Source organism: Cricetulus griseus, chromosome 7 (genome assembly GCF_003668045.3).
Source record: "Cricetulus griseus strain 17A/GY chromosome 7, alternate assembly CriGri-PICRH-1.0, whole genome shotgun sequence".
Classification (NCBI taxonomy): Eukaryota; Metazoa; Chordata; class Mammalia; order Rodentia; family Cricetidae; genus Cricetulus; species Cricetulus griseus.
In genome coordinates this window covers 98,094,698-98,122,488 of record NC_048600.1, presented here as the reverse complement: position 1 = coordinate 98,122,488, position 27,791 = coordinate 98,094,698, and the positions used below count along the sequence as shown (strand labels likewise).

General features: G+C 46.4%; 3 protein-coding genes across 9 annotated transcripts in view; all 3 read left to right on the top strand.

Annotated features, from left to right (window-relative positions):
* The window catches only part of Ggnbp2 (gametogenetin binding protein 2), a 36,280-nt gene extending 26,860 nt beyond the window's left edge, over positions 1-9,420 (top strand). For all 6 annotated transcript variants that reach the window (XM_027426405.2, XM_027426404.2, XM_027426403.2 and 3 more), the window contains 6 exons: positions 2,587-2,781; positions 4,245-4,392; positions 5,505-5,630; positions 5,716-5,864; positions 6,983-7,231; positions 8,794-9,420. In XM_027426405.2, the coding sequence (XP_027282206.1) occupies positions 2,587-2,781; positions 4,245-4,392; positions 5,505-5,630; positions 5,716-5,864; positions 6,983-7,231; positions 8,794-8,997 (1,071 nt within the window). In that variant the 3' untranslated portion in view covers positions 8,998-9,420. The remainder of the gene's footprint in view (positions 1-2,586; positions 2,782-4,244; positions 4,393-5,504; positions 5,631-5,715; positions 5,865-6,982; positions 7,232-8,793) is intronic.
* A 3,933-nt stretch (positions 9,421-13,353) lies between these two features.
* Positions 13,354-21,593, top strand: Dhrs11 (dehydrogenase/reductase 11). Of its 2 annotated transcripts, XM_027426411.2 has the most exons (7): positions 13,373-13,717; positions 16,858-17,067; positions 19,050-19,144; positions 19,811-19,940; positions 20,560-20,652; positions 20,827-20,892; positions 21,008-21,593. In XM_027426411.2, the coding sequence occupies exons 1-7, from the start codon at positions 13,571-13,573 to the stop codon at positions 21,047-21,049; spliced, it is 783 nt and encodes a 260-aa protein (XP_027282212.2). In that variant the 5' UTR covers positions 13,373-13,570; the 3' UTR covers positions 21,050-21,593. The 2 variants fall into 2 exon arrangements, 1 of the variants encoding a protein (XP_027282212.2); XR_004770764.1 differs by lacking the exon at positions 19,811-19,940 and having other exon boundaries at positions 13,354-13,717.
* A 1,111-nt stretch (positions 21,594-22,704) lies between these two features.
* Positions 22,705-27,355, top strand: Mrm1 (mitochondrial rRNA methyltransferase 1). The gene is made up of 5 exons (XM_027426412.2): positions 22,705-23,401; positions 23,599-23,692; positions 26,312-26,444; positions 26,543-26,662; positions 26,812-27,355. Exons 1-5 carry the CDS (start codon positions 22,875-22,877, stop codon positions 26,892-26,894), a joined length of 957 nt encoding a protein of 318 aa, XP_027282213.1. The 5' UTR covers positions 22,705-22,874; the 3' UTR covers positions 26,895-27,355.
* Positions 27,356-27,791: the final 436 nt, after the last annotated feature.

Genomic DNA, 27,791 nt, shown 5'->3' with positions numbered 1-27,791 from the left:
GTATGCACCACCAATACCTGGCTTTTTTTTTTTTTTTTTAAGGACTTATTTATTTATTATGTATACAGTCTATACAGTCTTCTGCCTGCATGCCAGCAAAGGGCACTAGATCTCATTCAAGGTGCTTGTGAGCCACCATGTGGTTGCTGGGAATTGAACTCAGGACCTTTGGAAGAACAGTCAGTGCTCTTAGCCACTGAGCCATCTCTCCAGCCTTTTTTCTTTTTTTTTTTTAAGAGGGTCTTTTCTGTATGGTCTTGCCCTGACCTCAAACCTGCAGTGATGCTCCTGTCTCTGTTCTTTGAGTGCTAGAATTCTAGGCATGAACTGCCATGCCTGGTTAAAAGGTTGGATTGGAGCCACGGTGCCTCAGAAAGCTGCAGCTCACTGATACACATGACTTTGTCCGAGGGAAGGGGGATTTAGAAGTTAGTGGGGTTTTCTTCCCTTTTTAGTCTGTTATTCTTGCAGTGTTGGTTTTCAGTGGAAAACCGAGGTTAAAAAGATGTTTCTAAAAAAAAAAAAAAAAACAACAACAACAAAAAAGATGTTGCTAAGGAGCTGGGGAGCTGGCTCAGCAGGTAAAGACAATTGCTGGCAGGACTGACAACATCCTGAGTTTGATAACCTGGAGATTATATGGTAGAAGGAGGGAATCACTTCCCACAAATTGAAAATTAAAAGTTCAAGGTTGGTCTCAGTTCTATAGTGAGACTCTGCCTAGGGAAAAAAAGCCAAAAATACTGCTGCTCTGAAGTAGAACTACTGTTAGAAAACCTGCACAAGTCTCAGTTTGTCTGATGATGAATAAATATCAAGCAAATATAACATACATGACATGAGAACCACTGCCTAAACTACCTAATGCTGCAACCCTTCAGTAGAGTTCGTTATGTTGTGGTGACCCCCCAACCATAAAATTATTTTAGTTGAACTTCATAACTTTAGTTTTGCTACTGTTACGAATTGTAATGCAAATATCTGTGTTTTCCAATGGTCTTGGGTGACCCCTGTGAAAGAGATGTTTGAACCCCAAGTTGAGAACTGCTGTTTTATGGGCTGATGACATGGCTCAGTGCTAGAATGTTTGCCTAGTGTTCATGAGGACCTGGGTTCAATTCCCATCACAAAACAAAAGGGGGCTGCTTTAAAAAGAACATTGGAGACTTGTATTTGTACTCCCTATGATTTGGTCATCTTTTTTCAGTTATATTCTAGAATGTGTGTATTTGGTTAATTACAGTTTTATTAGATATGTAAAGCCATGATTGTAACCCTTTAACTGGGTTACTTGTCCTTTTAAAAATAGGATGAAACTGTCCATCTAGACTCTGAAGAGTCTGAGAAAATATATACTGACTTGGTAAACAGATGTTTTTAATGTTTATATCATTGAGATCAGATAATCTAGTTATATAGTCTTTTAATTTAGAATAAATAGGAGCCAGGAGGTGGTGGCGCACCCCTTTAATACCAGCACTTGGGAGGGAGAGGCAGGTGGATCTTTGTGAGATGGAAAGCTGGATATGGTGGTGCACACCTTGAATCTCAACACTGTGCATTCCCAAATAGCCTGGTCTACATAGCAAGTTCCTTGATTTTAAGTATTATGTAAACTGTTTCCAAATAATGATGATAATAAAAATAAATAGGTATATAATAAATGGGGTGTTGGAAAGATGGATCAGTAGTTAAGAGCACTTGCTGCTCTTCCAAAGGACCTGATTCAATTCCTAGTATCCACATGGATACTAGGCTCACAGATGAAGGCTCACAACCTTCTGTAACTCCAGTGTCCCAGGGGATCTGATTATGGGACCAGGCATGCATGGAACATAGACATACATGCAGACAAAACACCCATATTCATAAAGTTTAAAAAGAAAATGCATGCATGGGGCTAGAGAGATGGTAAGATGGTTAAAAGAGCTTATTATTTCGGAGGACCCATGTTCGGTGTTAGTACCCATGTTGTTGACTTACAGCCATCTGTAACTCGAATTCCAGAAATCTGATTCTTTCTTCTGGCTTGTGGGGGTTATGTAAGCCCCAGATAATAAACTTTAAAAAAAAAAAAAAAACAACAACAAAAAACAAAAACAAACTAGGGTTGTGTCTTAGTGTTCCTGGGTTCAGTCCTCAGTATGTGTATGCAATATGAATAAGTAAAACTAGGGTGTTGCTGACTTGAATAGCAATGTGGTTTTTTTTTTTTTCTTATACATACTAGTTATACATTAACTTCTTGAGTCCATTTTTAAGGCATTATTTAAAATACTGAAAAATGTGGAAGTCAGCACTGCAAAAAAAAAAAAAAAATCATTTTTGCTGGACATGGTGGCTCATATGGAAAATCCCAGCACTTAACGATTGTTGCAGAAGTGCTGCATGTTCAAGGCCAACTTGAGCTGTAGAGTGATATTGCCTCAGAAAACAAGCAAAACATTTAAGATTTTTATGGAGACTGTCTGATGAAATTGTTGCATAAGATACTAGTTGTGTGTGTGATATTTAAAGTGAGAATTCCCTTGGAAAAATAAAGGAAATTATGACCAATGTTCACATTCAACTTTGTTTTTGCAATAGATGACTGTGGAAAAAGTACAGGGTATTAGCCGCTTGGAGCAACTTTGTGAGGAATTTTCAGAGGAAGAGCGAGTTAGAGAACTCAAGCAAGAAAAGAAACGCCAAAAACGGAAGAACAGACGAAAAAATAAATGTGTGTGTGATATTCCTACTTCCTTACACACAACAGATGAAAAGGCAGTAAGCCAAGAGAAGGTGTGTGTGACTGTAGATTTGGGCGTTTTACTCTGCTTTTGTAGATACTAGTTCCTGTAAATTGTGTATTGGCTTTCCCACCTATAATTATGTGTAAGCTACAATATTTAATGCATGCATTTGTTTTATAAAGGCAGTGTGTTGGGTAGTTATCTTTCTGTAGCAAGGTCAAAATGTGGAATATTATCTTTGTGAATGATCTACACCAGTTCTCAACTTTTTAGTATGTAGATTTTTTGTGGGTTATACCTCATCTATATTTACTGTAATAAATATTAAACTGGAGAAATCATAGACCATTCAAATCATAATCCCTCTTTATATTAATCAAGTAAGATTTAAAAAATACCATGTCAACATAAGTGAGACCTCATCTCAGAAAAAAGTAAGTTTTCAACATTCGGGCTATTGTTTTAAAATGTAAGGGATTCTTTTCCTTTCATTTATGGATGATAAATAGTCTTTTTCTTTTTTTTAAAGTGACAAATCAACTTTACTCATTTTTGAGGAAGTACCTGCTAAATACACAAGTTTGAATATGCATAGTTTGTTTCAGTCATTTTTTGAAGTGAAATTAGTTCTTAATTCAGCTTGTAGCTCAAATAGTTGCCAAAGGTAACTTGAGAGAGTTCTTGTGCCTTGGGTTTTTGCTTCATGTTTAACAAGTGAAGGACAGTACATTTCAGTTGTGCTGCTTTTGGCTTCTAAGGCACCATTGCTGTTAGATTAGCATTGTCTCTCACTAGCAGTGAAAAGTAGCATTATAGTGCCTCCTTTGGGGTAAGCAACACAGAGCATTGATAACCTAATTTGCTTTAGGTTAACTTTTTCTTTTAAGATTTATTTATTTATTTGCTTTGTTGTCTCCCCCTTTGATACTGTGGCTTTCTTATGATTTATAGTGAAATAGCTTAGTACTTCTTTCTTTTCATTTTCTCTTTTTTTCTTTCTGAGAGACAGGGTTACTTTGTATAGCCCTAGCTGTCCTGGAACTTGCTCTATTGTACCTGAATGTGTGTGTTACCACTGCCCTGCTTTTTATTTTAATAATGTATTTATTTTGAGATAGAATCTCACTCTGTAGCCTAGGCTAGCCTAGAACTACTCTGCAGCTCAGATTAGCCTCAAACTTGCTGCATGGTGGTATATGCTTTTAATCTCAGCACTTGAGAGGCAGAGGCAGAAGGAACTCTGTGAGTTCCAGGCCATCCTCTTCTATATAGCCAGTTCTAGAGCAGCTAGGGCTACAAAGAGAAACTGTTTCTCAAAAACTTTTGAGTAGTTCTCCTGTCTCAAATGCTGGGATTACAGATATGAGCCTCTTGCTATTTGTAGTGATTTTTATTTTCATATGAATACTCTTCAGTTTTTAACCTTATAACTGCTATTTGCTTAATTAGAAGTTAAAGTGTAGCCATTATGGAAGCACATCTTTTTATTACCTTTAATGTCCATCCTCAAAGGAAACAGACTTCATTGAAAATAGCTGCAAAGCCTGTGGCAGCACTGAAGATGGTAATAGTTGTGTAGAAGTCATTGTTACCAACGAAAACACATCGTGTACCTGTCCTAGCGGTGGCAATCTTTTGGGGTCCCCTAAAATAAAGAAAGGTGAGTAAATCTTTTTCAAAACTAACTCTTGCTGGACCTTGTATGGGTCTGAGCTGGGTCCTCACATATACCGACATTATGGTTGTGTAGTTTAGTAGCTTGGTGTTCTTGTGGAACCCCTAACAGTAGGAGTAGAGGGTGTCTCTGACTCTTATGCCTTTGTTTGGGCCACTTTTCCATCTACTGGGTAGCCTCGTTCAGCCTTGAAAGGACGGTATGTTCCTAGTCTTACTGTAATTTGTTATGCCATGTTCCCGTGATATCCCTGGGAAACCTGCTTTTTTGGGGAGAGGGAGGAAGCAGAGGAGGAGTGGATGGGGTGGAGCTGGGACTGGGAGGAGTGGAGTTAGGGGAAACTGTGCTCAGGATGTAATATATGTAAATAATAAAAATTAAAAAGAAAATAATTCAAAAGGGAAAAAAAAACTTCTGCTGAGCATAGAGACGCATGCTTTTAATCACAGCACTCAGGAGCCCATATCTCAAGAAAAAATTTTTTTTTTTTTTTGTTCAAATTGGGAACAAGCTTGCTTCACATGTCAATTCCCCCCCCCATTTTTTTAATGATTTATTTTTATATTATGTGCATTGATGTTTTGCCTGCATATATGTCTGTGAGGGTGTTAGATCCTCTGGAACTGGAGTTATAGTTGTAAGCTGTTGTGTGGATCCTGGAAATAGAACCTAGCTCCTCTGGAAGGACAGCCATTGCTGTCTATTTTTCTCTTAAATATAAGTGCTGTTAAGACAACTCTGGGATTAGAATTTGGTTTTGGTTTTGGAGACAGGTTTCTTAGTAGTCTTGGCTGTCCTGGAACTCACTCTGTAGACCAGTCTGGCCTTGGAACTCAGAGATCCACCTGCCTCTGCCTCCCCAGTGCTGGGATTAAATGTATGCACTGCCATCACCTTGGTGGAATTAGAATTTTAAAGTTGCTTTATCAGCTCAAAAATATTACACAATTTAGTCATTACTTAAATGTTTTTTTCTTACAAGAAACAAAATGTGTAAATATTAATCATATTTTCATTACTTTCTATAAGCAATAAAATTTGATATTTTTTTCTCTGGACCGTGAATTGAATTTTACTTTCGTCTGTTGTATCTTCAGGCGTATCTCCACATTGTAACGGTAGTGATTGTGGATATTCATCTAGCATGGAAGGAAGTGAAACAGGTTCTCGAGAAGGTTCAGATGTTGCCTGCACTGAGGGGATTTGTAACCATGATGAACATGGTATGTTCTGATTAAGCTTCCTAGTTACTATCTACTATATGGCTGATAAAACACCATAAATAGGAAGGGTTGTTAATTTTTGCAGGTGAAGATTCCTGTGTTCATCACTGTGAAGATAAAGAAGATGATGGTGATAGTTGTGTTGAATGTTGGGCAAATTCTGAAGAAAATAATACAAAAGGAAAAAATAAAAAGAAGAAAAAGAAAAGCAAGATGTTGAAATGCGATGAACATGTAAGTGTGGTGATTTGCAATTAATAATTCTTATAGTTGAAAACAACCTATCTTCCTTGAATTGGTGGTGGTGGCGCAGACCTTATTTAATCCCAGTACTTGGGAGGCAGAGGCAGGCAGATGTCTTGAGTTTTGAGGCCAGTCTGGTCCACAGAGTGAATTCCAGGACAGCCAGGGCTACCCAGAGAAACCCTGTCTCAAGGAGGAAAAAAAAAAAGTATTTTACGTAATTTCATTGCTTGTTCATTCATGTTGTTGGTGTGGATATGGGGGAGAAGTGTTTATTTGTCCAGAAGTCCAAGTGAGTCATAAATCTGTCTAATGCTTTTTACTTTACTTTGTAATTTATAAAATTTACTTTAGATTTATTTACTTTACATGTGTGAATGTTTTAGCTTCATGTGTGTCTGTGCACCACATGCCTGCAGAGGATCGAAGAGGATGAAGGGTTCCTTGGGAATTAGAGTTAGGATGACTCTGTGTCACCATGTGGGTGGTGGGAATTGGATCCTCTGTAGGTACTCTAAGCTGCTGACCCATCTCTCTAGAATCTGTCATTTTGATTAGTTATACAATCTTTTTTTTTCTAAAGATTTTATTTATTTATTATGTATACAACATTCTGCTTCCATGTATATCTGCACACCAGAAGAGGGCACCAGATCTCATAACGGATGGTTGTGAGCCACCATGTGGTTGCTGGGAATTGAACTCAGGACCTCTGGAAGAGCAGCTGGTGCTCTTTAACCTCTGAGCCATCTCTCCAGCCCCAGTTATACGATCTTAAAAAACTAAATTTATTAGTTTTTCTGTTTGCGAAAATGAGGATAATAGACTGTTTTAGGTTCTATGTAAGATTATACAACAGGTTAGCATATCATCTGGAATGGGATTAGTGTCTTGTAAATCAGCTGCTGCTGTTAGTATTACTTCTCAAGACATAAAACTTAACTGCAGATTCTTTTGTTTTGTTGTTGCCTGCCTTTTCTGGATAGTGTAGGCTAACCTGGAACTCACTAGCCATCTGGAAATTTTTGTTTTTCTTTGAATAATAATTGCTATTGTTTTTGCCCCCCACCCCTTTTTCCCCCTTGGGAAATCTCTTGCCCTGGTTTCAGATCCAAAAACTTGGAAGCTGTATTACAGATCCAGGTAATCGAGAGACCTCAGGAAACACCATGCACACAGTGTTTCACCGTGACAAGACCAAAGATGCACATCCTGAGAGTTGTTGCAGCACTGAGAAGGGTGGGCAGCCATTGCCTTGGTTTGAGCATAGGAAAAACGTACCACAGTTCACAGAACCTACAGAAATGCCATTTGGTCCTGACTCTGGAAAAGGTGCCAAGAGCTTAGTTGAACTTCTTGTAAGTAGTTCACGATATCTTACTGTGAATTTGGGGAGTTATTTGAAGGTGTCAGGTAGGGAACCAGAGACAGGCTAAGTAATGAAAGGTATTCCTTCCATTATTCTTTGGTGACTTCATTTCTGTTCTTCTACTCATGGCTTTTGTAACTGTTCTGGAGCACATTGTCTTGTTCTTGTTTTTCTCAAAGTTAGATCAGTTGGGAGAGTAAGAAGTGGCATCATGTCTAGGAGTCAGCCTCTTTGATTTACTATAAGCAATTTTTACCCAAGTGGCAGTATAGTACCCACCATTCTAGACCTGTAAAGAATATTGAATGAGTACCTCAGAGGAAGAGGCAGAAGGATCAGGAGTTTGACTCATGGTCAGCCACAGAGGGAGTTTGAAAGCCATCCTAGGATGAGATCCTGTTTTAAATCCTCCATTATCTCCCCCCACCCCCCACCCCCCCAAAAAAAAATCCTCTTAGAATAATGAAAAAGAACCTGAACTAAAGCTTGCAAGCTTGCATTCCAAGTTAATTCCTCAGGTGGCATATAGGAAAAAAATATGATTGGCCTTAGGGGAACTGTAAAATTGGTATCACCTCTTAAGACTTCAGTTGAGCTGGGCGTTGGTGGTGCACATCTTTAACCCCAGCACTTAGACAGCAGAGGCAGGTGGATCTCTGTGAGTTCGAGACCAGCCTGGTTTATAAGAGCTAGTTCCAGGACAGCCTCCAAAGCCACAGAGAAACCCTGTCTCAAAAACAAAAAACAAAAACAAACAAAAAGTCTTCAATGTATAGTGTCTGTTGGTGCTTGGAAAGAACAGTAAGAGAAGATTGTTATCCCTTCCATTATTTAAGTCCTGGGGGAACTGTCATATGGAATATTAAAGATATTATTGTTGCTTGTTTCATTTTTGTGTATGTTGTAAAGTTTAGTGTTGATTCTATATAACATACTTTTTAAGTAAAATAAGTTATCTTTTACTTAATTTGTAGAGATTTTTATCTCTACAGATTTGTTGAGATAAAAGTTTCAACATAGGCTGGGCGTTGGTGGCGCATGCCTTTAATCCCAGCACTTTGGAGGCAGAGACAGGCGGATCTCTGTGAGTTCCAGACCAGCCTGGTTTCCAGAGCGAGTGCCAGGATAGGCTCCAAAGCTACACAGAGAAACCCTGTCTCAAAAAAATAAAAAATAAAAAATAAAAGTTTTAACATAGGACCAGCTATAGAGATGTCTGGTCATTTAAATACTTGTTAAATTAGTTGCATCCATCTGTTTTTTTGTTTTTGTTTTTGTTTTTTTTTAAGGCAGAAGATATGGTGATAGGTAGGCTCATAGGTATATAAGGAGTAATTGTGGGTAGAGTGTTCAAATCAAGCTGAGTTAGATTTTATCCTAAGTAGTTTCTAAGATGGGATGCCATGGTGCTTATTTTCTGTAAGCATTCCAATTAGAGATCATGTGACTGGGTTGAAACTAAAAGCTAGCCTGCTTTAATTTGTAGTTGCCCCACAAAGCATAGCATTTTGCATTCTTTGTCATGATCTTAACTGCTGCTTTAATTTGCAGGATGAGTCTGAATGTACTTCAGATGAGGAAATCTTTATCTCACAAGATGAAATACAGTCATTTATGGCTAATAACCAGTCTTTCTACAGCAATAGAGAACAATACCGACAGCATCTGAAGGAGAAATTTAATAAATACTGCCGCTTAAATGACCACAAGAGGCCCATTTGTAGTGGCTGGTTGACAACGGCTGGAGCAAATTAAATAAATAAAATAGCTCTGTCTTTCAATGAAACACTCAAGATGACTACTGCGCCTTCTCTTTTAAAAACTCTTAATTTAGTGACTTCTGGCAAAATTTTATCTTAAATCAATGTGATTCCTTGTTTTGGGAGACGGTGGAGGTAACCTCATTCGTTTGTTCTTTCTTCAGGCTTGTGTCTTTAGTTGCGTGGCTACACAGGCCTGCTTATGATTTAAGCCATCTCTTCATTAAACGTTTCTCTTCCTGTGAGACTTACTAAAGCAACTTAGTGGCAAAAGTAATGTTGTACTTACACCTCTGTACAGAAATGACAGTGAGCTGGATATATGGTTTACAGTAGACATCCACTTGCAAAGTGTCTGGACGCAATGTTAAAGGCAATGTGCAAAATTTAAAATAAAGAGTATTTATTAATACGCATAGTAGAATGTGGTGTACATGTTTCTACTCAATGTGGTGGTACTTCAGTGTTTGCCACTCATGAACTTCTTACTTGGCCATCATTGATGGAGAGAGCATGAAGAGCATATGAAGATAGAGATGCAGACTGATCAAGACAGAATTCTTCCTTTGATGAGACTTGACAACTGCAAGAAGCAGTTTCTAGTCTTTTTCGTAAAGAATAAATGGCTTTAAATAATGGCTAGCATCTTTCTTTCTCATGAGACTTGAATTGCCGTACTAGCAGTTCCCAAAAAGGTAACAGAAACACCTTAAATTCAGAGGTTCATGTTGACCGAAAAGAATGAAAACAAAATGTTTGATAATTACTCAGCCTGTAAGACTGAGACCATGGGGGCTGGAGAGATGGCTCAGTGGTTAAGAGCACTGATGGCTCTTCCAGAGGACCTGGGTTCAATTCCTAGTACCAATATGGCAGCTCACAAACTGTAATTCCAGTTCCAGGGGACCTGACATCTATGGCAAAACAACACCAATGCACATAAAATAAAAATAAATTTAATGATAATTAAAAAAAAAAAGACTGGGACCATGGAAGTATGCATGTGGTTTGTGTAAGTGCGTACTCAGCCTTATTTGTCTTCCACCATGAACTCAGTATGGCTTTACAGTTTACTGCTGTCATAAGCTGAGTACTGAAGGGGGGAAAGATTCCCAAGAATAGCATTTTGCTGCTCAAATTAGTGATGGGGAGATAACAGTAAGACCCTAAGTTCCAGTGGGGAGGTGGTAGTGCATGCTTTTAATCCCAGCATTTGGGAGGAAGAGGTAGGCAGATCTCTGGGTTTGAGGCCAGCCTAGTTTACAGAGCCAAGTTCCAGACAGGCAGGACTATACAGAGGAACCCTGTCTTGAAAAATGAGGGAAAAGAAAATCCCACAAAAGCCCGAGTTCTATCCCCATAGCATGCACAGAGAGGAGAGGCTGGGTAAAAGGATGAGACTGGGTAATGGGTAAAAAGAAAAGGACTAAGTTCATTATATACTGTTATGAAACTCAAAGAATAAAAAGTAAACGGGGGGAGGGGTTGGTAAATTGGATTAAAAAAAAAAAGTTGAAAAAGCCCAGTGCTGGGCATTAGAGACAGATCCCTGAGACTTAATAGTTTGCTGACCTACTGGACTTGTGCTCCAGGCAAAGAGAGACCCTGTCTCAAAGAAGGTGCTTGCCACCAGGCCTCACAACTCGAGTCTGATTCGTGGGACCTATGTGGAGAGAACTGACCCCTACAAGTTGTCACCTCTGACCACATGAGGTATGCATGGCCCCCACCAATAAATATGTAACTGTACTGGTTTTGTTTTGAGACTTGACATGTAGACCAGGTGGGTCTTGAACTCAGATCTGCCTGCCTGTGTCTCCCAGGTTCTGGGATTAAAAGTGTGTGCCACCACACCTATCATAAATGAAGAAAGGTGGACAGTTTTAACTGAGGAACCATACCGATTTTGTCTGGTCTATACACAAGCACGCCTTTCATTTGCATACAAATGCACTTGGCACACAACATTAGGTTGAATAGCACCATAAAATGCATAGAGCTTTGATAATACTTGGTGACGCCTAGACGAAAGTAGTAGGACATCATGTCTGAGTAGTGGGGCTGGACTGAATAGTAGTGGCTTCCTACCTTTAGAGTTCAAGTGTGTAACAGTGATACTTAGCTCCAGTTTTGATCATTGGCAGCCTTTGTTGGGGCCTCACTATGCAGCTCAGACTGGCCTTGAACAGGAGATGATTCTCTTACCTCAGCCTCCTTCATGGTGTATCCCAAGGAGTTAATGGTGTTACTTTGGTCAACCTGAGTTGTCTTTAAAATTGTCACTGAGCAACATAACCAAACAAGTCTGGGAAGATACTGTTAGCTAGCAATTTTTCTTTACTAGATATTCACTCTGCCAACTGAGCTACACCCCTGACAACATGAAATTCCCAAAAGCAATAATTCTAGTTATTGCCCCTGTGGTCATATGAAGAATAGCCACATAGGTGATTGTTGAATGAAATTTTTAAAACATTGTTTTTGTTTTTTGAGACAGGGAGGGTTTCTCTGTGTAACAGCTTTGCCTGTCCTGACCAGGTTGGCCTTGAACTCACAGAGATCCGCCCGCCTCACTGCCTCCTGAGTACTTGTTTTAAAGGCATATGCCACTACCGCCTAGTAATCTTTTTTTAATTTTTAAAAAATCTTGGGCTGGAGAGATGGCTCAGAGGTTAAGAGCACTGACTGCCCTTCCAGAGGTCCTGAGTTCAATTCCCAGCAACCACATGGTGGCTCACAACCATCCGTAATGAGATCTGGTGCCCTCTTCTGGTGTGCAGATACACATGCAAGCAGAATGTTGTATACATAATAAAGTCTTTAAAAAAATCTTTTATGTGCATTGGTGTTTTCACTTCCAAGTATGTTTGTGTGAAGATGCCAGATCCCTTGGAACTGGAGTTAGAGTTGTGAGCTGCCAGGTGGATGCTGGGAGTTGAACCAGTCCTTTTCTGAGATCTCCAGCCCCTACTGAATTTGTTTTCTTTTTTTAAATCAGGTTCTCATTAGCCCAGAATGAGATTTACAAACACGCCTTAACCTCCTGGTGCTGGGATTACAGGAGTGCAAAGGCATGGCTTGAGTAATGGGTAGGCAGGTGCTTTACCTTTGAACTATGTGTCTAACTCCAGCAACCATAAGGTATGGGTATGTGAAGAACGCAGCCATCAGACAGTTTTTGTGTGTGTGTTTTTCAAGACAGGGTTTCTCTGTGTTGTCCTGGCTGTCCTGGAACTCCCTCTGTAGATCGGGCTGGCCTTTAACTCAAGAGGTCTACCTGCTTCTGCCTCCTGGTGCAGGGATTAAAGTCAGAACGGTGAGCACCACCACCACAACAGGCAGTTTTAAACCCGGAATGGCCAGAGAATAAAGTGAACTCTACTCTGAACAAAACTGACAACCCAATAGTGGAGAATGATGTAAAGATAGCTGTCCTAGGATTACGCTGCAAGTCACACCATGACACCTCTATGTGCCAGTACAATTGCTTTACTTTTTGTGAAAAGGTCTCCTGTTGAAGCTGGCCTGGAACTCACTGTGTAGTAAAGGATTTCCTTGAACCGATTCATCTGCCTCCACCTCCCATAGTGCTATTACTGGCTTGTGCCACCAGGCCTTGTGGTAGAGCCGGAGCTCCGTGTGTGTGAGGCCGTGTTGAGTCGCCTGCACGAGAAAGCAAAACAAAACAAAAACTCCAAAAAATCCCTATCTCATAAGGTATATTGTGCGTGTTGTTTAAAGTGTGTAAATATGCCTGCTACATAGTGTCCAAATTGTCACCTCTTGCCAGCGATCATTAAAGTCCATCGTATAATATTTGCGCCCATATGGGACTGAGAGGGATGCCGTCAAGGGCAGTTGGAGACCATGGGGCCATTTAGGAATAGAACCCAACAATATTTGGGTATTTACTACTTAGTTCTTCTTGGCTAGTAAGGCCAAAGGATCAGGTACTGTGCATAAAAGCCCTTCCTCAGGTCACCTGGTCTTAACGGCAGAGAACTTGAGCTTTTCTGGACTGAATCCTTGTTATCAGTCACCTGTTGTTTGGGAGAGCACTGGAGTAACCTTCAGGTCCCTCGTCCTGGCCTCAGGCCTCTGGAAGTGGGGCTGACTGAGCACAGGAGGCCTTGAGTGCGTGCATCCTCTTCCTCTTCCACCACAAAAGGAGGTGCTCACCAAGAAAGCAAGACCACAGGGTGTCAGGCCCCCTCTCGCGCCGGTGGGCCCCCATCCGCAAGCCTGCGGTTTCCGTCAGCCGCCGGAGGGACGGGCTCGCGCGGGGGCGTGGCCGGAAGGGGCGGCCCCGCGGCCGCTCAGGGGACAGGGCGGCCAGGCCCCGGCGGTCCTCGGGCTGGATGTGGCCCAGCGCCGAGGTCCCGAGGGCGGAGCCCCGGCCTGAGGCCGGCCCGCAAGGGGGTGGGTCTAAACCCAGCTCCGAGGTTTGCAGGTTGCCCACGCCCGCCCTATCAGTGTCCAGGGAGCGGCCGAACCTCGGTGACCCCTTACGAAGCTCCCAGATCTCAGTGGCTGGCTCGCCGAACGAGGTGGGCGGGCGGCTCGGGACCATGGCCAGAGCCGGCATGGAGCGGTGGCGCGACCGCCTGGCACTGGTGACCGGAGCCTCGGGGGGCATAGGCGCGGCCGTGACCCGGGCATTAGTCCAGCAGGGACTGAAGGTGGTGGGTTGTGCCCGCACCGTTGGCAACATCGAGGTAAGGCCCCGCTGAGCAGCGGGGACGCTCTGGGGGACGTCGTTTCACGGGGTAGGGCTCCGAGTGGGGGAGGGGGAGTAGCCGTAGCCAGGCTGTGACCCTGCTCTCACCAACCTGCTACCCCAGGGCCATTTGCAACGGCCTCGAGGGCAGGGGTGATGGGTGTCTAGGAGCGGGAGTACCTACTTTCTCCCTTAGTCCTGTTTTTTTAAAGAGCCGTTTGCTCCTGGTAGCCTGTGCTGCAGAGTACCAAATCCCTGACCCCTGGCATTCTCTTCCCTTATCCCTGCCGTCATCTGCTCCTACACCAGCAGGTGGAAAGGGGAAGCCAGAGGTCAGGGCCTACTAGCTAGGCTGCCAGGGAGAAGGAAAGAAAGTTGGCTAGCCTTAGTGGCTAGGTTAGTTTCCTCTTGTCCCCAGACCTCACCCAGCCACACCAGGTAAAGTGCTAGCCAACCAATGAGCAAGAGGCTAGAGTTCTTGAGTGTTTTGACCCGCGAGTGAGGGGGGTGTCGAGGAGCTCTCCTTTCAGTCATGTCTGAAGCTTCACTCATATGCCATGAGCCTAAGTGGTAACTGGAATATTTACTTATAGATTCTTTTTTTTTTTTTTCTGATTCACTTTTCTAGGTGGGACTGAATAGGTGAAATAGGGCATTGGATATGTAAATCTTGATGGATCCAGAACTCCCTAGTTTTTCTCTTAACATGCTTTTGGGGGCTCCCAGACTTATGAGTAACATCAACTCTGAAAAGATGAGGAGGAGATAGCCATTTGGGGGAAGATGAGAGAGTGTCCCATTATTTGCCCTGGTAGGACCACCTCAGGTGTGTGGGCTAGCCCTTCCCTGCTGGGCTCTGTCCTCACCTTGGCTCAAAGTCCACTGGTAGAAAAGGGGTAAGGAGGCTTTGGGTGGAGGCAAAGGGAGAAGGTGTGCAGGAAGAACTGTCCGCTCCCCAGCTACTGACTAAAGGTACACTTTATGGCCTCCCAGATAATCCCAAGGTCACCTGGCTCCACTATAGCCCCACTTTGCCCCTCCCTTTTCCTGGAGACGCCCAACCCCCTCTTTGAAGCCTAGGGGATTACAGCCAGGGATTGGACAACTGGAGCCCCCTAGGCTTTTTAAAAAATTTATGTGCATTGGTGTTTTGCCTGAATATATGTCTGTGTGAGGGTGTCAGACCCTCTAGAACTGGAGTTGCAGTGAGCTGCTATGTGGGTGATGGGAATTGAACCCTGGTCCTCTGGAAGAGCAGCCAATGCTTTTAACTACTGAGCCATCTCTCCAAACCTCTGTTTTTAGTTTTGATCCCCTAATTCTGAAGCCACTCTTGCCTCCTCTTCCACTTCTCTACCCTAAACTAGCCAGGAAAGGGAGGCCCTGACTCCCAAGGAAATCTCCAGGCAGATTATTTAGCCTGGGGATGGCTCCATGTCATTAAGGGAGAACATCTTTATTGTGTGGGACTGTCCTGATTTCAGGTCATTTTGGAGAGTAGATGGAGATGGCAAAGATGAAGCATGGAGAGGCAGTGATGCGGAGAACATTACACACATACACACACACACACACACACACACACACACCACACGCACACCACACTCACACATACACACACACACACACACACACACCACACACACCACACGCACACCACACTCACACATACACTCACACACACACACACACACACACACACACCACACACACACACCACACACCGCACACACACACACACACACCGCACACTGCACACCACACACACACACACCACACACCGCACACCGCACACGCACACGCACATGCACACGCACACGCACACAGCTTTTCTGTTGGGGACTTTGAGTCTAGAAGGGGGATTCCTGGGTTTCTTACTCACTATCTGTTTTATTTATTGATTAATTTGATGATATTAAAACTAAGTTTGGGCATTGGCATTCTACTGGGAGAAATCCTATTCCCTGAGGTGGTTATGAACAGTAAAATCAGGTGGAAGGGGGCTTCTGAGTCCCAGAGGGATATGACTTTTGAACTCACATAAAGTTAAAGCGTACCAGGGAGGCAGAGGCAGGGGGATCTCTGTGAGTTCGAGGCCAGCCTGGTCTACAGAACAAGTTCCAGGATGGCCAGGGCTACACAGAGAAACCCTGTCTCAAACAAACAAAACCAAAACCAAACAAACAAAAAGGAAGGAAAGAATTTATTTGGTCACCTGATCAAGACTTTTATTCCTAGCTTCACTTGGAAGGAGGAAGGGGCTCCAGGCCAGGGCAGTTGGCCAAATTGGCCTTCCTCTAGGGCAGCCTGCACGCCCCATCCCCCCCCCCACACACACTTACACAGTCACCTTCACAAGGCTCAAGTGCCCAGTCTTTCACTGGCCTCCCACAGCCTGCTTTCTTCCAACTTCTAAATGTCAGCTCCTGCCACACTCAGTGGCTCTGCTTTTTCAGGGCTCTACAGTATGCTGATGAACTTGGATATGCACAGGAAGAATCTAGTGGCAGGTGACCAGCTAAGCAGTGGGGAAAACTTGGGGTAGAGGGGGAGCCAGGAGTTAGAGAGCTTGTAGGGAGGAGAGGGACTTGATTGAGTTCCCCCGAAAGGTGTGTATAGGACTCACCTTTAAATTCTGTGAGCCTTTTGTGAAGGGAAGGTGGCAGTTCAAAGCTGAGCCCTTCTGGGAGGACTGGCTGACACTAAAGACAACATAACTGGGGCTCTAGAGTAACCAGCTCAGGGCCTCTTGGCCCTAATGGAAGAATGATATTGGGCCAAAGGTATATATAGATATATTTCCAGTATTGGGGAAAGAGTAGAAGAGATATCTCCCTCCATTCCCAGGACCCCTGTCCCCTTCTCTCTCTTTAGCGCTGAAGACTTTAGTGTGTATGTGACATTCCTCCTTGATCTGTTCTGCCGTTCCTTTCCTCTGAGGGAGTGTCCCCAACCCCTTAGACTTTGACCAAACAGATCAAGCTTTGGGGATGGGCAGACCCAGCCTCTCTCATACGGCCAAAAGGCTGCGGCCGCTAGAGAGTTCTGAGTAGTGACATGGGAGGGAAGGCTGACCCTGGGTGAGGAGGTGTGGGAGTGAGCAGCTCACCCCAGTTAGACCCCTGTTGGGTTTCATAGGAGCTGGCTGCTGAATGTAAGAGTGCAGGCTACCCCGGGACTTTGATCCCCTACAGATGTGACCTGTCAAATGAGGAGGACATCCTCTCCATGTTCTCGGCTGTCCGCTCTCAGCACAGTGGCGTGGATATCTGCATCAACAATGCCGGCATGGCCCGGCCTGACACCCTGCTCTCAGGCAGCACCAGCGGTTGGAAGGACATGTTCAATGTAAGGGTTCCAGAACTGGGGCAGGAGGCTGGGTGATAAGAGGAGAGTGGGCACCAGGGCTGAAAAGGCAGAGGGCTCCTGGGGACAGGACTCAAGTAAGAGGGAGCATCAGTTTCCTACTGGGGCATTTTGATTTTCCACTCACTACTGTAGCACAAGGATAGTGAGTGGATAAACATCTTTTTAGTCCCTGGTAATTCTAAACTCTAGACTGGTTGTGATGGGAGAAAGATTATGGGAGAGAGAACTATAGTTTGTTGAATGTCCCTGCCTGTTCTGGGTACCTGGGGCCATGGTCTTAGGGGAAGAAAAGTGACAGAGATAAGAGGTTATGTTTACACCTGGACCTGTGTGACTCCGGCAAGTTGATGACAGCCTCGGAATTTCAGTACTGTCACATTTAGTTGGGATGAACATACCTACATCATCAGTATTACAACCTCCACTGTCCCCAAGTATGGTCTACAGAACACATGGTCTTGTAAAGGGGTGGCCCTTGCTCAAATTCACTGCATCATGGGCAGATCTTTGATTTCTTTTCGAGAAATGGAGACTCTGAATTACACTTTAGAGAATGTACAGGCCAGGGGTGGTGAGATGGCTCAGTGGGCAAAGATGCTTACTGTCAAGATCCAGGATCCATATGGTGAGAGCAGAGCAGAGAGTCAACTCCTATAAATCATCCTTTGACCTCCACATTAGCACTGCGGCACGACACACACACACACACACACACACACACACACACACACACACACACACACACACACTAAATGATGTAATAAGAGACTGTACAGGCCAAACACAGCTGAGGACCTGTGTTTCCAACTTCTGAGCAGCATTATGGGGTGACATTAGGGTGTGAAAATATTTGAGAGGCTGAAAGCAATGTCACAGCCCTGTCTACATCTGGTATCCGTAGCTTAGTACTAATAGGTATTTGGAAGTGAAACAATGAACAATGAGATTGCAGACTTGTCCTTAGTTTTCTGCATCAGAATCAGCCCTCCTGTGCAGAGGCGCATGTCTAAACCTGGACCTCAGCTTGCCCATCTGTAAAATGAGGGGCTCCTAAGTCCCCAAGGCCCACTTGTCTTGAATATTACCTAAATCCATTAGGCCCATCCTAGTAGGTCCTAGACCCAGGAGGCTTCTTCCACCATGCTCCTAAGCTGTTCATTTATCTTCCATATGCCCCCAAATCCCACCCTGTTAAGAGGACCAGAAATAGGCTGCACCCTTTCTGCATCCTAATACCCAAGTGTTACTGCTACCACAAGCACTGAGGCAGGTTTTCACTGAGGGCATTCTGTCCTGATGCCTGGGTGACACTTGATAAAGCAAATCAGCTAATTGCCAGCTGTCCCTCTCTGGATAAGAGAGAGACAAGAGGGCCCGATGACAGCTTTATCGCTGCTGGCCTCTCTGGCAAGGCTAATGGGTGGAGTGGACAGCAGACAGACGATCCATAGCAGATAGCTCCTCAGACCTCTGCTCTATGAAGGGTGGGGACTTCATAGAGGTCACCTCTCCCACTCATGGGCTTGGTGCTGGGGGATAGGTTAAATGAGTCCCCTCCACACATGATTGATAGGGATTACCAGGGAGCAGGGTGACTGAGGAGGGCAGAGAGAGAGGAGATGGGTTCTATGTGTGAGGAAAAAGATTTAGGCCATTTCAGGATGGTTTTCAATCTGTTTAGGTGGGAGCAGGTCCAGACACTGTCCCTGAGAAGGGTGACTGGTTTCTTGAGACAGAGGCTGAGATGGCTGGCAGTGTCCTGGGCTTGGGTGGGAAGTTTATTCCTACAGGGACTCAGCCAGGAAGAGCTGCCTCTGCTGTCATGTGGGGGTGGCAGCTGTGAGGAGTGGGACCCTCCACAGAGAAGGCATACCACTCCCTTCCCCTGGTGCTCTGCAGTTCCATCACCTGTTCAGTTGGGCCCAAGCTGGAGACACTCCATTGCCTTCCCTGGCCCACAGGTGAACGTACTGGCCCTCAGCATCTGCACTCGGGAAGCTTATCAGTCCATGAAGGAGCGGAATGTGGATGACGGACATATCATTAACATCAACAGGTGAGGCCAGGCGGCCAATCTGCCGCAGCTCGCTTAACCTCCAGAAGCAGCTCACTTAACCTCTAGACAGCAGTTTCTTTGGTAGTGAGATAGGTATTTAATATCCAAGTGGTATGATCCTGATGAAGGGAAGTGCCTGCTTCTGGTCATCTAGAGTGGACAACTTAGCCCTGGCCCTCCATAGCCAATGCCTGGAACTCTCCAGGGACTGAGTACCATTTCCTCAGACCCAGGGATAAACCTTTCTTGTGGTCCAATGAGACTGCGCAGGCTTTAGCATAGATGAGCCCATTGTCTGTTGGGGGCGGGGGGGGGGGCATGGTCTGGACAACCTCAGAAATCTCCCAATAGAACCCTGTCAAGTGGGCACACAGACAACATGGTGAGGCTCCTGTCAACCTGTCTGGCTGCAGAAGTGAGTATGCAGTCAGCAGGACAGCTTCAAGGCAAAACAGGTTTTGGTAGCTGTGTAGACAAGAAACTAGATTCATCCAGTGGACTGTAGGGATAGCCATCAGAGGTGTGCCCCCGCTCCCCCGCTCCCCCGCAAGGCTTCCCTGTCAGCCTCTGGGTATCCAGGCTGACAGGATGATAGGAGCACTGCCAGTGTCGGTGGAACTTTACTCTCTCACTCTCTCATCTCTCCCCTTCCCTTCTTCCACCCAGCATGTGTGGCCACCGAGTCCCACCCCAGTCTATCATCCATTTCTATAGTGCGACCAAGTATGCCGTCACTGCACTGACAGAGGGACTAAGGCAAGAGCTTCTGGAGGCCCAGTCCCATATCCGGGCCACGGTGAGGCTGTGGTCTAGCCCTGGTGGGAATGGCGTGGGCCCAGCCCTCCCACCTGCACATACATGCCCAGGAAGGGTCAACCAAGTGCACATATCCTGGGCTCCTGGGCACTGCTGCTCCTTACAAGGACAGTCACCTCACTTCATTCACTCCAGAGCCAGTGGTCAGACTTACACTCTGAGTGGGAGGGGGCCGATTTGAAGGGAACATGGAGTGAGACGAAGGGAAATCACATACAATGACTGGAAACCAGCACTCTGGGCTCTTCGCTGGAAGACCACATACATGACTTGGGGTCAATCACTGAGCCTCCCTAAGCCTCAGTCTTCACATCTGTGAAATGGTATGATGCTTACCCGGTGTGAGGCTTTAAGCAGCACCAAGCAGCACCGCCTTGTGAAGCATTAACCAAACATGTAGGAACGGTTCTATATGTAGTATAGAGGTGTTGTGAGAGGTGCCAGTTGCAGGTGTCAGTGGTGACTTCGGAAGGAGGAAGACAGTTGAGGGCATGAGGCAGCTGCCATTGTGAATCAAGAGCCCTGTGGCCTCTATCCTTTCTCAACCTCCTCAAGGCCTGGTAAAGCTCAGGCTGAGCAGGCCCTCTCTGTTGGCCCAGTGTATCTCTCCAGGCTTGGTGGAGACACGGTTTGCCTTCAAACTCCATGACAAGGACCCTGAGAGAGCCGCTGCCACCTATGAAGACATAAAGGTGGGGGCCTTCTCCTGGGCTTTGTAAAGCCAGTCAGTCCTGAAGTCCCCACAGACTGATCTGCCTGGCTTGTCACTCCTGGAGGGAATATGGGTGTTAGAGTCCCTCTGAGGGGGGGAAGGAACTTGGGTCACTTCTGCCCTTGTCTCAACCCTTTCCCCCTGATGCTCTCAGTGTCTCAAACCGGAGGATGTGGCTGAGGCTGTCATCTATGTTCTCAGCACCCCCCCACATGTTCAGGTGAGTCTGGCCTTAGCTGTTCACTGGCTGGGAGAAGCAAGTGTAGGGGTGCCCACAAGTGGGCAGCAGGGAGTCATTTAGTGGGTGGCTGCCTCAAACCTTCTGCCTTCCACAGGTTGGAGACATCCAGATGAGGCCCACAGAGCAGGTGACCTAGTGTTCTGTGGGGAGCTCCTGCCTTCCCACCCTTCATGGCTGGCCTCCCGCCTCTGGATTTTAGGTGTTGATTTTTTGGACCCTGGATCTTACTTTCCTTATCCACTCCACTAGGGATAGAAAATTTGCCAAATTATTTCCATTATACATGTGAAAAGAAATGGGCTGGGGAGAGAAGGCATGGTCATGACTGTTTTATCTGCTGACGTGTTTGTTCTGAGTGCCCCTCTTGGGGCTCCTTAGCCTTTATTCTCCTCAACCTCTTCCTTTTGACCTAGGCAAGGGGATGTGGCCAAAAGGGGTTTATCTTCTTGCACCCTATCCTTTTCTCTGCCCCTTGGGGTTGGGGTAGAGACAGAACCTCATCTTTTACCTGTATAGTTCTACCCAGGGCTCCAGGCTCCCTTCCCAGTCCCCCACCTCTCCAGTCCAATTTTGGCTCTTATCCTGGGGTCACCACTGCACTCTGACCATGGCTACAGAATACCAGGGCCTGTCCCAGCTTACATTTCACTGTAACAATTAAAGAGAAAGATCGCAACCTACTCTGGTTTCAGAAGTGTCTTCCATTTTTTTTCTCCTTCTTGGTGATCAATGTGGTTGTGTCTCAGAATTTCTTCTGGGTTAAGTGGGAAGGAGGTGGTTGTATTTGGAGCATCACTTCTGGATTGGGAGCAGGAGATGGTTGGTGCCAGGGCCAGCCAAGGATACATATGTCTCCAAAAAAAAAAATGAAAAATAAAAACCAAACCCATAAGTTAGTAAGTAAGTAAGTAAGTAAATAAGGGCTAGGAGAGGACTCAGCAGTTAAGAATGTTGGCTGCTCTTCTGGAGGAACTAAGTTTGATTCCCAGAACCCAAATGGTGACTCTGCATCCTCTTCTGGTCTTCTGGGGCAGCAGGCACACATGTGGTGCACAGCGATACACACATACAGTACACCTACACACATAAACAATGAAAGACTTGAAAAATAAAATGGAGCCTGGCATAGTGGTGCATACCTTTCATACCAACACTTAAGAAGCTGAAGCAGGGGGATCGCTCTGAGTTTGTGGTCAGCCTGGTCTAGATAACAAGTTTTAGGCCATGCATGGGGACAACTTAGTGAGATGTTGCTTTTTAAAAAAAAGTTTAAAAAGAAAAAAAGCAAATCGATAGGCTGAAAAGAATTAGTAGGGGCAGTGAGCAAAGGAATCTCAACATTACCATAAGCCAAGAGCATCAGTTGCTTGTCAACAGAGACCCGCTGCAGTGGTCCCAAGACGGGAAATATCGTTGGGGTTCTGCAGGCTGGTGCTAAGAGTCTGACAGGATAAGCTTCTGGCGAAAATTCCCAGATGTGATGAGAGAAGGCATGGTCATGACTGTTTTATCTGCTGACGTGATTGAACAGGATGGCCAAACCATCGTCTTAAATTGGTTTTTGCAGGTGAGTAAGTGAATGCAGCTAGCCCAGCCTCCTGACAGCTCCCCTCACTGGGAGCAAACCGAGGTAGGGTCCGGTAGGCATCAGCATAGCCTCTAAGCTCGCCCGTGGCTGTGCTGGTAGTGCGAGCCGTTCCTGTAGGGGGTGCGGTGGAGACATAGTTGTGGCCAAGCACGCGTGTGCGTCATCGGGCCGGGGGCCGGGCCTCCGGAACCCGGAAGCTGGGGACTCACGTGGGAGTCTGGGAGGCGACTGTCTCGGCCTGGGTGTCAGGTTGTGGACACTCTTTGAGCGGGGAACTCGGGACTGTTTGTCCTAGGCGAGGGGAACGAGGAGTGGGAGACCAACGAGTCCTCTGCATCCGTCTGTTAGTGGAGTCCCGGGCGCAGTTGGAGCTATGCGACTGCTCTGGACGGTCGGGTGCTTCGGTATCCTGACTGCCCGTCATTTCTCCCCGGTGGCGCGCCCTGGCGGGGAGGAGCTGAGCCGCCTGCTTCTGGATGACCTGCCGCCGACCCAGCGGCTGGAACGTCTGTTCGGCCTGTCCCCGTGCCTCCTGGCCCTGCGGGCCGCCCGCCGGCGCGTGGCCCGGCTCCTGCTCCAGGCCGGTAAGGCTGGGCTGCAGGGGGAGCGGGCCGAGCTGCTCCGGGTGGCCGAGGCGCGGGGCATCCCTGTCCTGAGGCCCAGGCGGCAGAAACTAGATGCCTTGTGCGGCCACCAGGTGCACCAGGGCGTCTGCATGGAGGTGAGCCCGCTGCGGCCTCGGCTTTGCGATGATGAGGCGGCAGAGGCGAGCCCGGGCGACGACCCTCAGCAGCTGTGGCTCGTCCTCGAGGGGCTCCAGGATCCCCGGAATCTAGGGGCTGTGCTGCGCTCCGCTCACTTCCTCGGAGTAGACAGAGTCATCACCAGCCGGAGAAACAGGCACGGATGTCCCTTAGTTCCCTTTGCGCCCAGTCTGGAGGCGGAGCCGAGTTCCTAAGCGCCTCCGGGCAATCCCTCGTCCAGGTCTCCCGGTTGAAGGGAGTTCTCACCCCTAAACCCTTGGGAGCCCGGGGGTGTGTAGGGCGCGGGCCTTGAGATTGCCGGGGTTTAACGCGGATCGTGGGGAACCTTTGCAGCTGCCCGCTTACTCCAGTGGTCAGCAAGGCCAGCGCTGGGGCTGTGGAGGTGATGGACGTGTTCGCCACGTCTGACTTAGCCGGATTTTTGAAGGTAACGCGGGACGAGAGGGGGAAGAGAGGTGATGAGTCTAGTTCAGCCTCTTAAAGCCGCTTTCAGCTAGCAGTGAATGGGCGGGGGCCGGCGGGTGGGGGGTGGGACGCGGGGGCACTGATTCCTAACGGCCTCCTAAGTCCTACTGAGAAGGATCCTGGAGTCTTTAAAATCACAAATCGTCTGAAGTTAGGGATTTTCTCGCCTCATTTCCTTTACTGCACGCCTTGGCCACCTTTATCACCAAGTCAATGTCTGACACCTTTGGGCCTTCAGCGATGTTCCGGGAGCTGGTGGACAGGAGCTGTGGGTACCTGGAATAGAAGCTCAACTTGAGAGCAAGAACAAGGCTTTGCTAGGGGCAAGCTCTAGCGTCCTGCTATATTTTCCTGGATAAGCACCAGGGGGCAGCATTATCTCTCATTTGGCAGCCCCTCTGACTTCCGTCCGTCCCGGCCCCTCCCACCCCGCGGTAAGACTATAACCTTGAAAAAAGGGGGAAGAAAGCCGCCTAATAAATTTATATTCAAGCCATGTGACTAACTTTAGATTTTCTAGTAACTACGCCGAAGAGTGAAAAAGAGCCAGGTGTCTGTAATTTGAGCTCTTAGGAGGTGGAGACGGGAAGGCCATCCTGGGCTACATGAGACCCAATCTCAAAAAACAAAACAGTAACAACATCCAAAAAACAAAAAAGTAAAAAGAAAGATAATTTTATTCAATATGCCCAAAATATCGTTAAAACGTGCACTTTAAATATTATTAATGAAAAAAAAAGAGAGGCTTGTGTAGCCCAGGCTGGCCTCAGATCCACAGAAATCTTCCTGCCTCAGCCTCCTTATAGGTGTATGCCACCATGTCCAGATTAAATCCCATTTTAAAATGTATACATAATACATCTCAATTCGGACTAGCCATATTTCAGTCCTTCATAGTCACATGTCCTTAATAGTCACTAGGGCTGGAGAGATGGCTTAACAGTTAAGAGTACTGGCTGCACTCCCAGAGGACCCAGGTTTGATTCGAACACCCACATGGTAACTCCAGTTCCAGGACATCTTATACCCCCCCTCTTATGGCCGCTACAGATATCAGGTACATGTGGTGCACACACATGCATGCAGATAAACCCTCGTACACAGAAGAAAACGTCAGAATCTTTAGGAAGTAGTCAGGTGTGCCCAGTGGTTTTCATATTGAACAGAACAAGTCTAGAAGCGTTTTCTGCCTTCATCTCAAAGGCAGCCTGGTGGGAAATGGGATTCACCCTTTGTTGGTTTGTTGTTTTTCCCTGAGACAGGGTTTCTCTGTGTAGCACTGGCCGCCCTGGAACTCACTCTGTAGACCAGGTTGGCCTCAAACTCAGAGCTCTGTCTGCTTCTGCCTCCTCAGTGCTGGGTTTAAAGGCGTGTGTCACCACCACTGGGCTTAAACTGTCACTTTATTTGACTGCCTCCCAAATGGATGCTCTAATCTCCCTACCCCAGCTCCAGACTTATTACCTCCTCCACTTTTCCCCTCCCTCCCTCCCACAATGGGCATTTCAAACTCCCCATCTCCAGGGCTCACCATCTGTTCTCCTAGGGTCTACCCCCACAGTTGTAAAGCCCAGAGATCACCTTTGACTTCTTGTCCTCATAGCTACATCACACGTCCCCAAATCTTTTTGCCTTTTACTGTGTTTTTTTTTTGGGGGGGTGGGGCTTCCGAGGTAGGTTTCTTTGTGACTTTGGAGGCTGTTCTGGAACTAGCTCTTGTAGACAAGGCTGGAATGAACTCACAGAGATCCGCCTGCCTCTGCCTCCCAAGTGCTGGGGTTAAAGGTATGCACCACCACTGCCCGGCCTTTTTGCCTTTTTCTTAGCGTTATTGCTATACCATCCCCATTTCTCACCCTTTCTAATGCTGCCCTAATCTGAGTTCCCATCTCCCCAATCTGTGGTTTCAGTGTGGCGTGCACAGTGATTCTGCCAACACTCACATGACCCACGGAGTCATGTCTTTGTTCATAGCACCAGGTCCAGTGGCACATACTTCTAGTCTCAGTACTTGAGAAACTAAGACTGGAAGATCACCATGGGTTCAAGGCCAGCCTTCGGTTCTTAGTGAGCTCATGTCTTAAAAACCAAACCAAAATAAAATCTTTCAAAGCTTTGATATCAGAATAAAAGCCCTATGTTTCCAGTGACCCTTGACACCTTACTCTGTGTGGCCATTGTTTTGCCTCTTTGACAACTTTCCCTCTGGCCAGATTACCATTCCTCAGCTGTGAGGAGTGAGCAGGGTCTTTTTGTGTTTCCACACTTGCAGGTCTCCCTGCCCGGAACCTTTCCTGACTGCCTGTGAGATATTCATTCATTAGTTATCTTCAGATCTGCTCTCTGCCGTCACTACAAGGACAACTTCCACAGCCACCCTGCTGCACAGCTGGGATTTTAGTCTGTTGTGTTCTTAGCTCTATCCTCAGTGCCCAGAGCAGATGGTGGCCAGCTAAAGGACCTGACTGACCCTAAGTGGAAGGCACCTCTCAGTGAATGTGTGTGCAAGGCTGGGCTCATTGGCTGTGGCTCTGATGATGATTTAGTAAGCCGGGACATGGTGTTTTCTTCCTTCTTTCAGGCCAAGGCCCAGCAGGGCTGGCTCGTGGTGGGCACAGTAGGCTGCCCAGGTCCTGAAATCTCCCATTCCACCAAGGTCCCCATCACTAGCTGCCTAGAGTTCATCTGGGACCGGCCTACTCTCCTTGTGCTGGGTAGGTAGGCTATAGATGCTTTTATGTTTTCATATGTCTGCTTTCTAAGCATGTGGACATCAGGTTGGGGCCCTCTAACACTATCCCATGTTCTGCAGGCAATGAGGGCTCTGGTCTATCCCAGGAGGTTCTTGCCTCCTGCCAGCTGCTCCTTACTATTCTGCCCAGGCGTCACCTGCCTCCTGGTCTTGAGTCCTTGAATGTGTCTGTGGCCACAGGTGAGTCATGGGGGTGGCTTCTGCTTCCTTGTTTTCTGACAGATTTATCCTGAACAGGCTGCTCCCCCTTTGCCCCGCTTGCTGTATGTGCAAAACAAGAGTGTGCCCTGCATGCATCCTGATCCTCTCCGTCTCCCCCTTGCCTTTAGGAATTCTTCTACACTCCATTTGCAGCCAGAAGAAGAGTTTCCCTGTACAGACGGAGAAAGGACAACTTCTCCAAGACACTTGAGAACCTTTAGCTATGCGGAAGGACTCAGAGAGGCCCAGTACCCAGGACTGTCATTGTGGTTGGAAAAACAGGCCAAATGTGGGCTGGCACAGACTTGAGTTGCTTGTATGTAGGAATCGGAATGAGTTGTACATCGACCCTCAGGCTTGAATGTTGCTGGGCTCTCTGCCTGTGAGGGCCTGTTTGCTGGCTGCATTCAGGAGATGTTTGTAGTGGAGACTGGGAGGTGGGGTCATTTCCTTTTGGAAAAGGGTAGTTTGCTCATTTCCAGGATGGATTAAGACAGACGGTCTCTGTCCTGGATCCTGCCTAGGAGTCAAGCGGCTGTCTTGGCACGAGAAAGAACCAGGCAGTCCAGTGCAGGGTGTGTGGAGTGAGAATGGGGATGCAGAGGGAAGCTGAGTGGACAGGCCCACCCCTCCGGGTGATGAGGATCAAATAAATAAGAGCCTTACAGCTGAGCTGTCCTGCCGTATCTATCCATTAGGTGGCAGTCTTGCTCTTTGCACCATAGTTTTGCAGCTACTTGCAGGGAGACCCCTCTCTGCAGGCCAATTAGAGACCAGGAAAATAGCAAACAGCTCTGGCGCGCACACACACACTGGCCAGTCCAGCCTAGTGGAAGGAACCTATGACCCAGAGCCCTTGCCTTTGAGTCTGAGAGGTTGTAAGGTCAGGGTCACTGTTATGCAAACCTAATAGGCTTGGTCCCTTCCTCCAGGGTTCCACAATGGAGCAGGAGTGATATTGCCAAACAGTGGTCTCACTCTGGGTGGCACATTGGAACCCCTAATAAACATTAAAGAAACAAGCCCAAGACAGCAACCACCACGTGGTATTGCAAGGGGTGGGTGCACCCTGGGCAGTAGGATTTTTTTTTTTTTTCTTTTTCCCTTT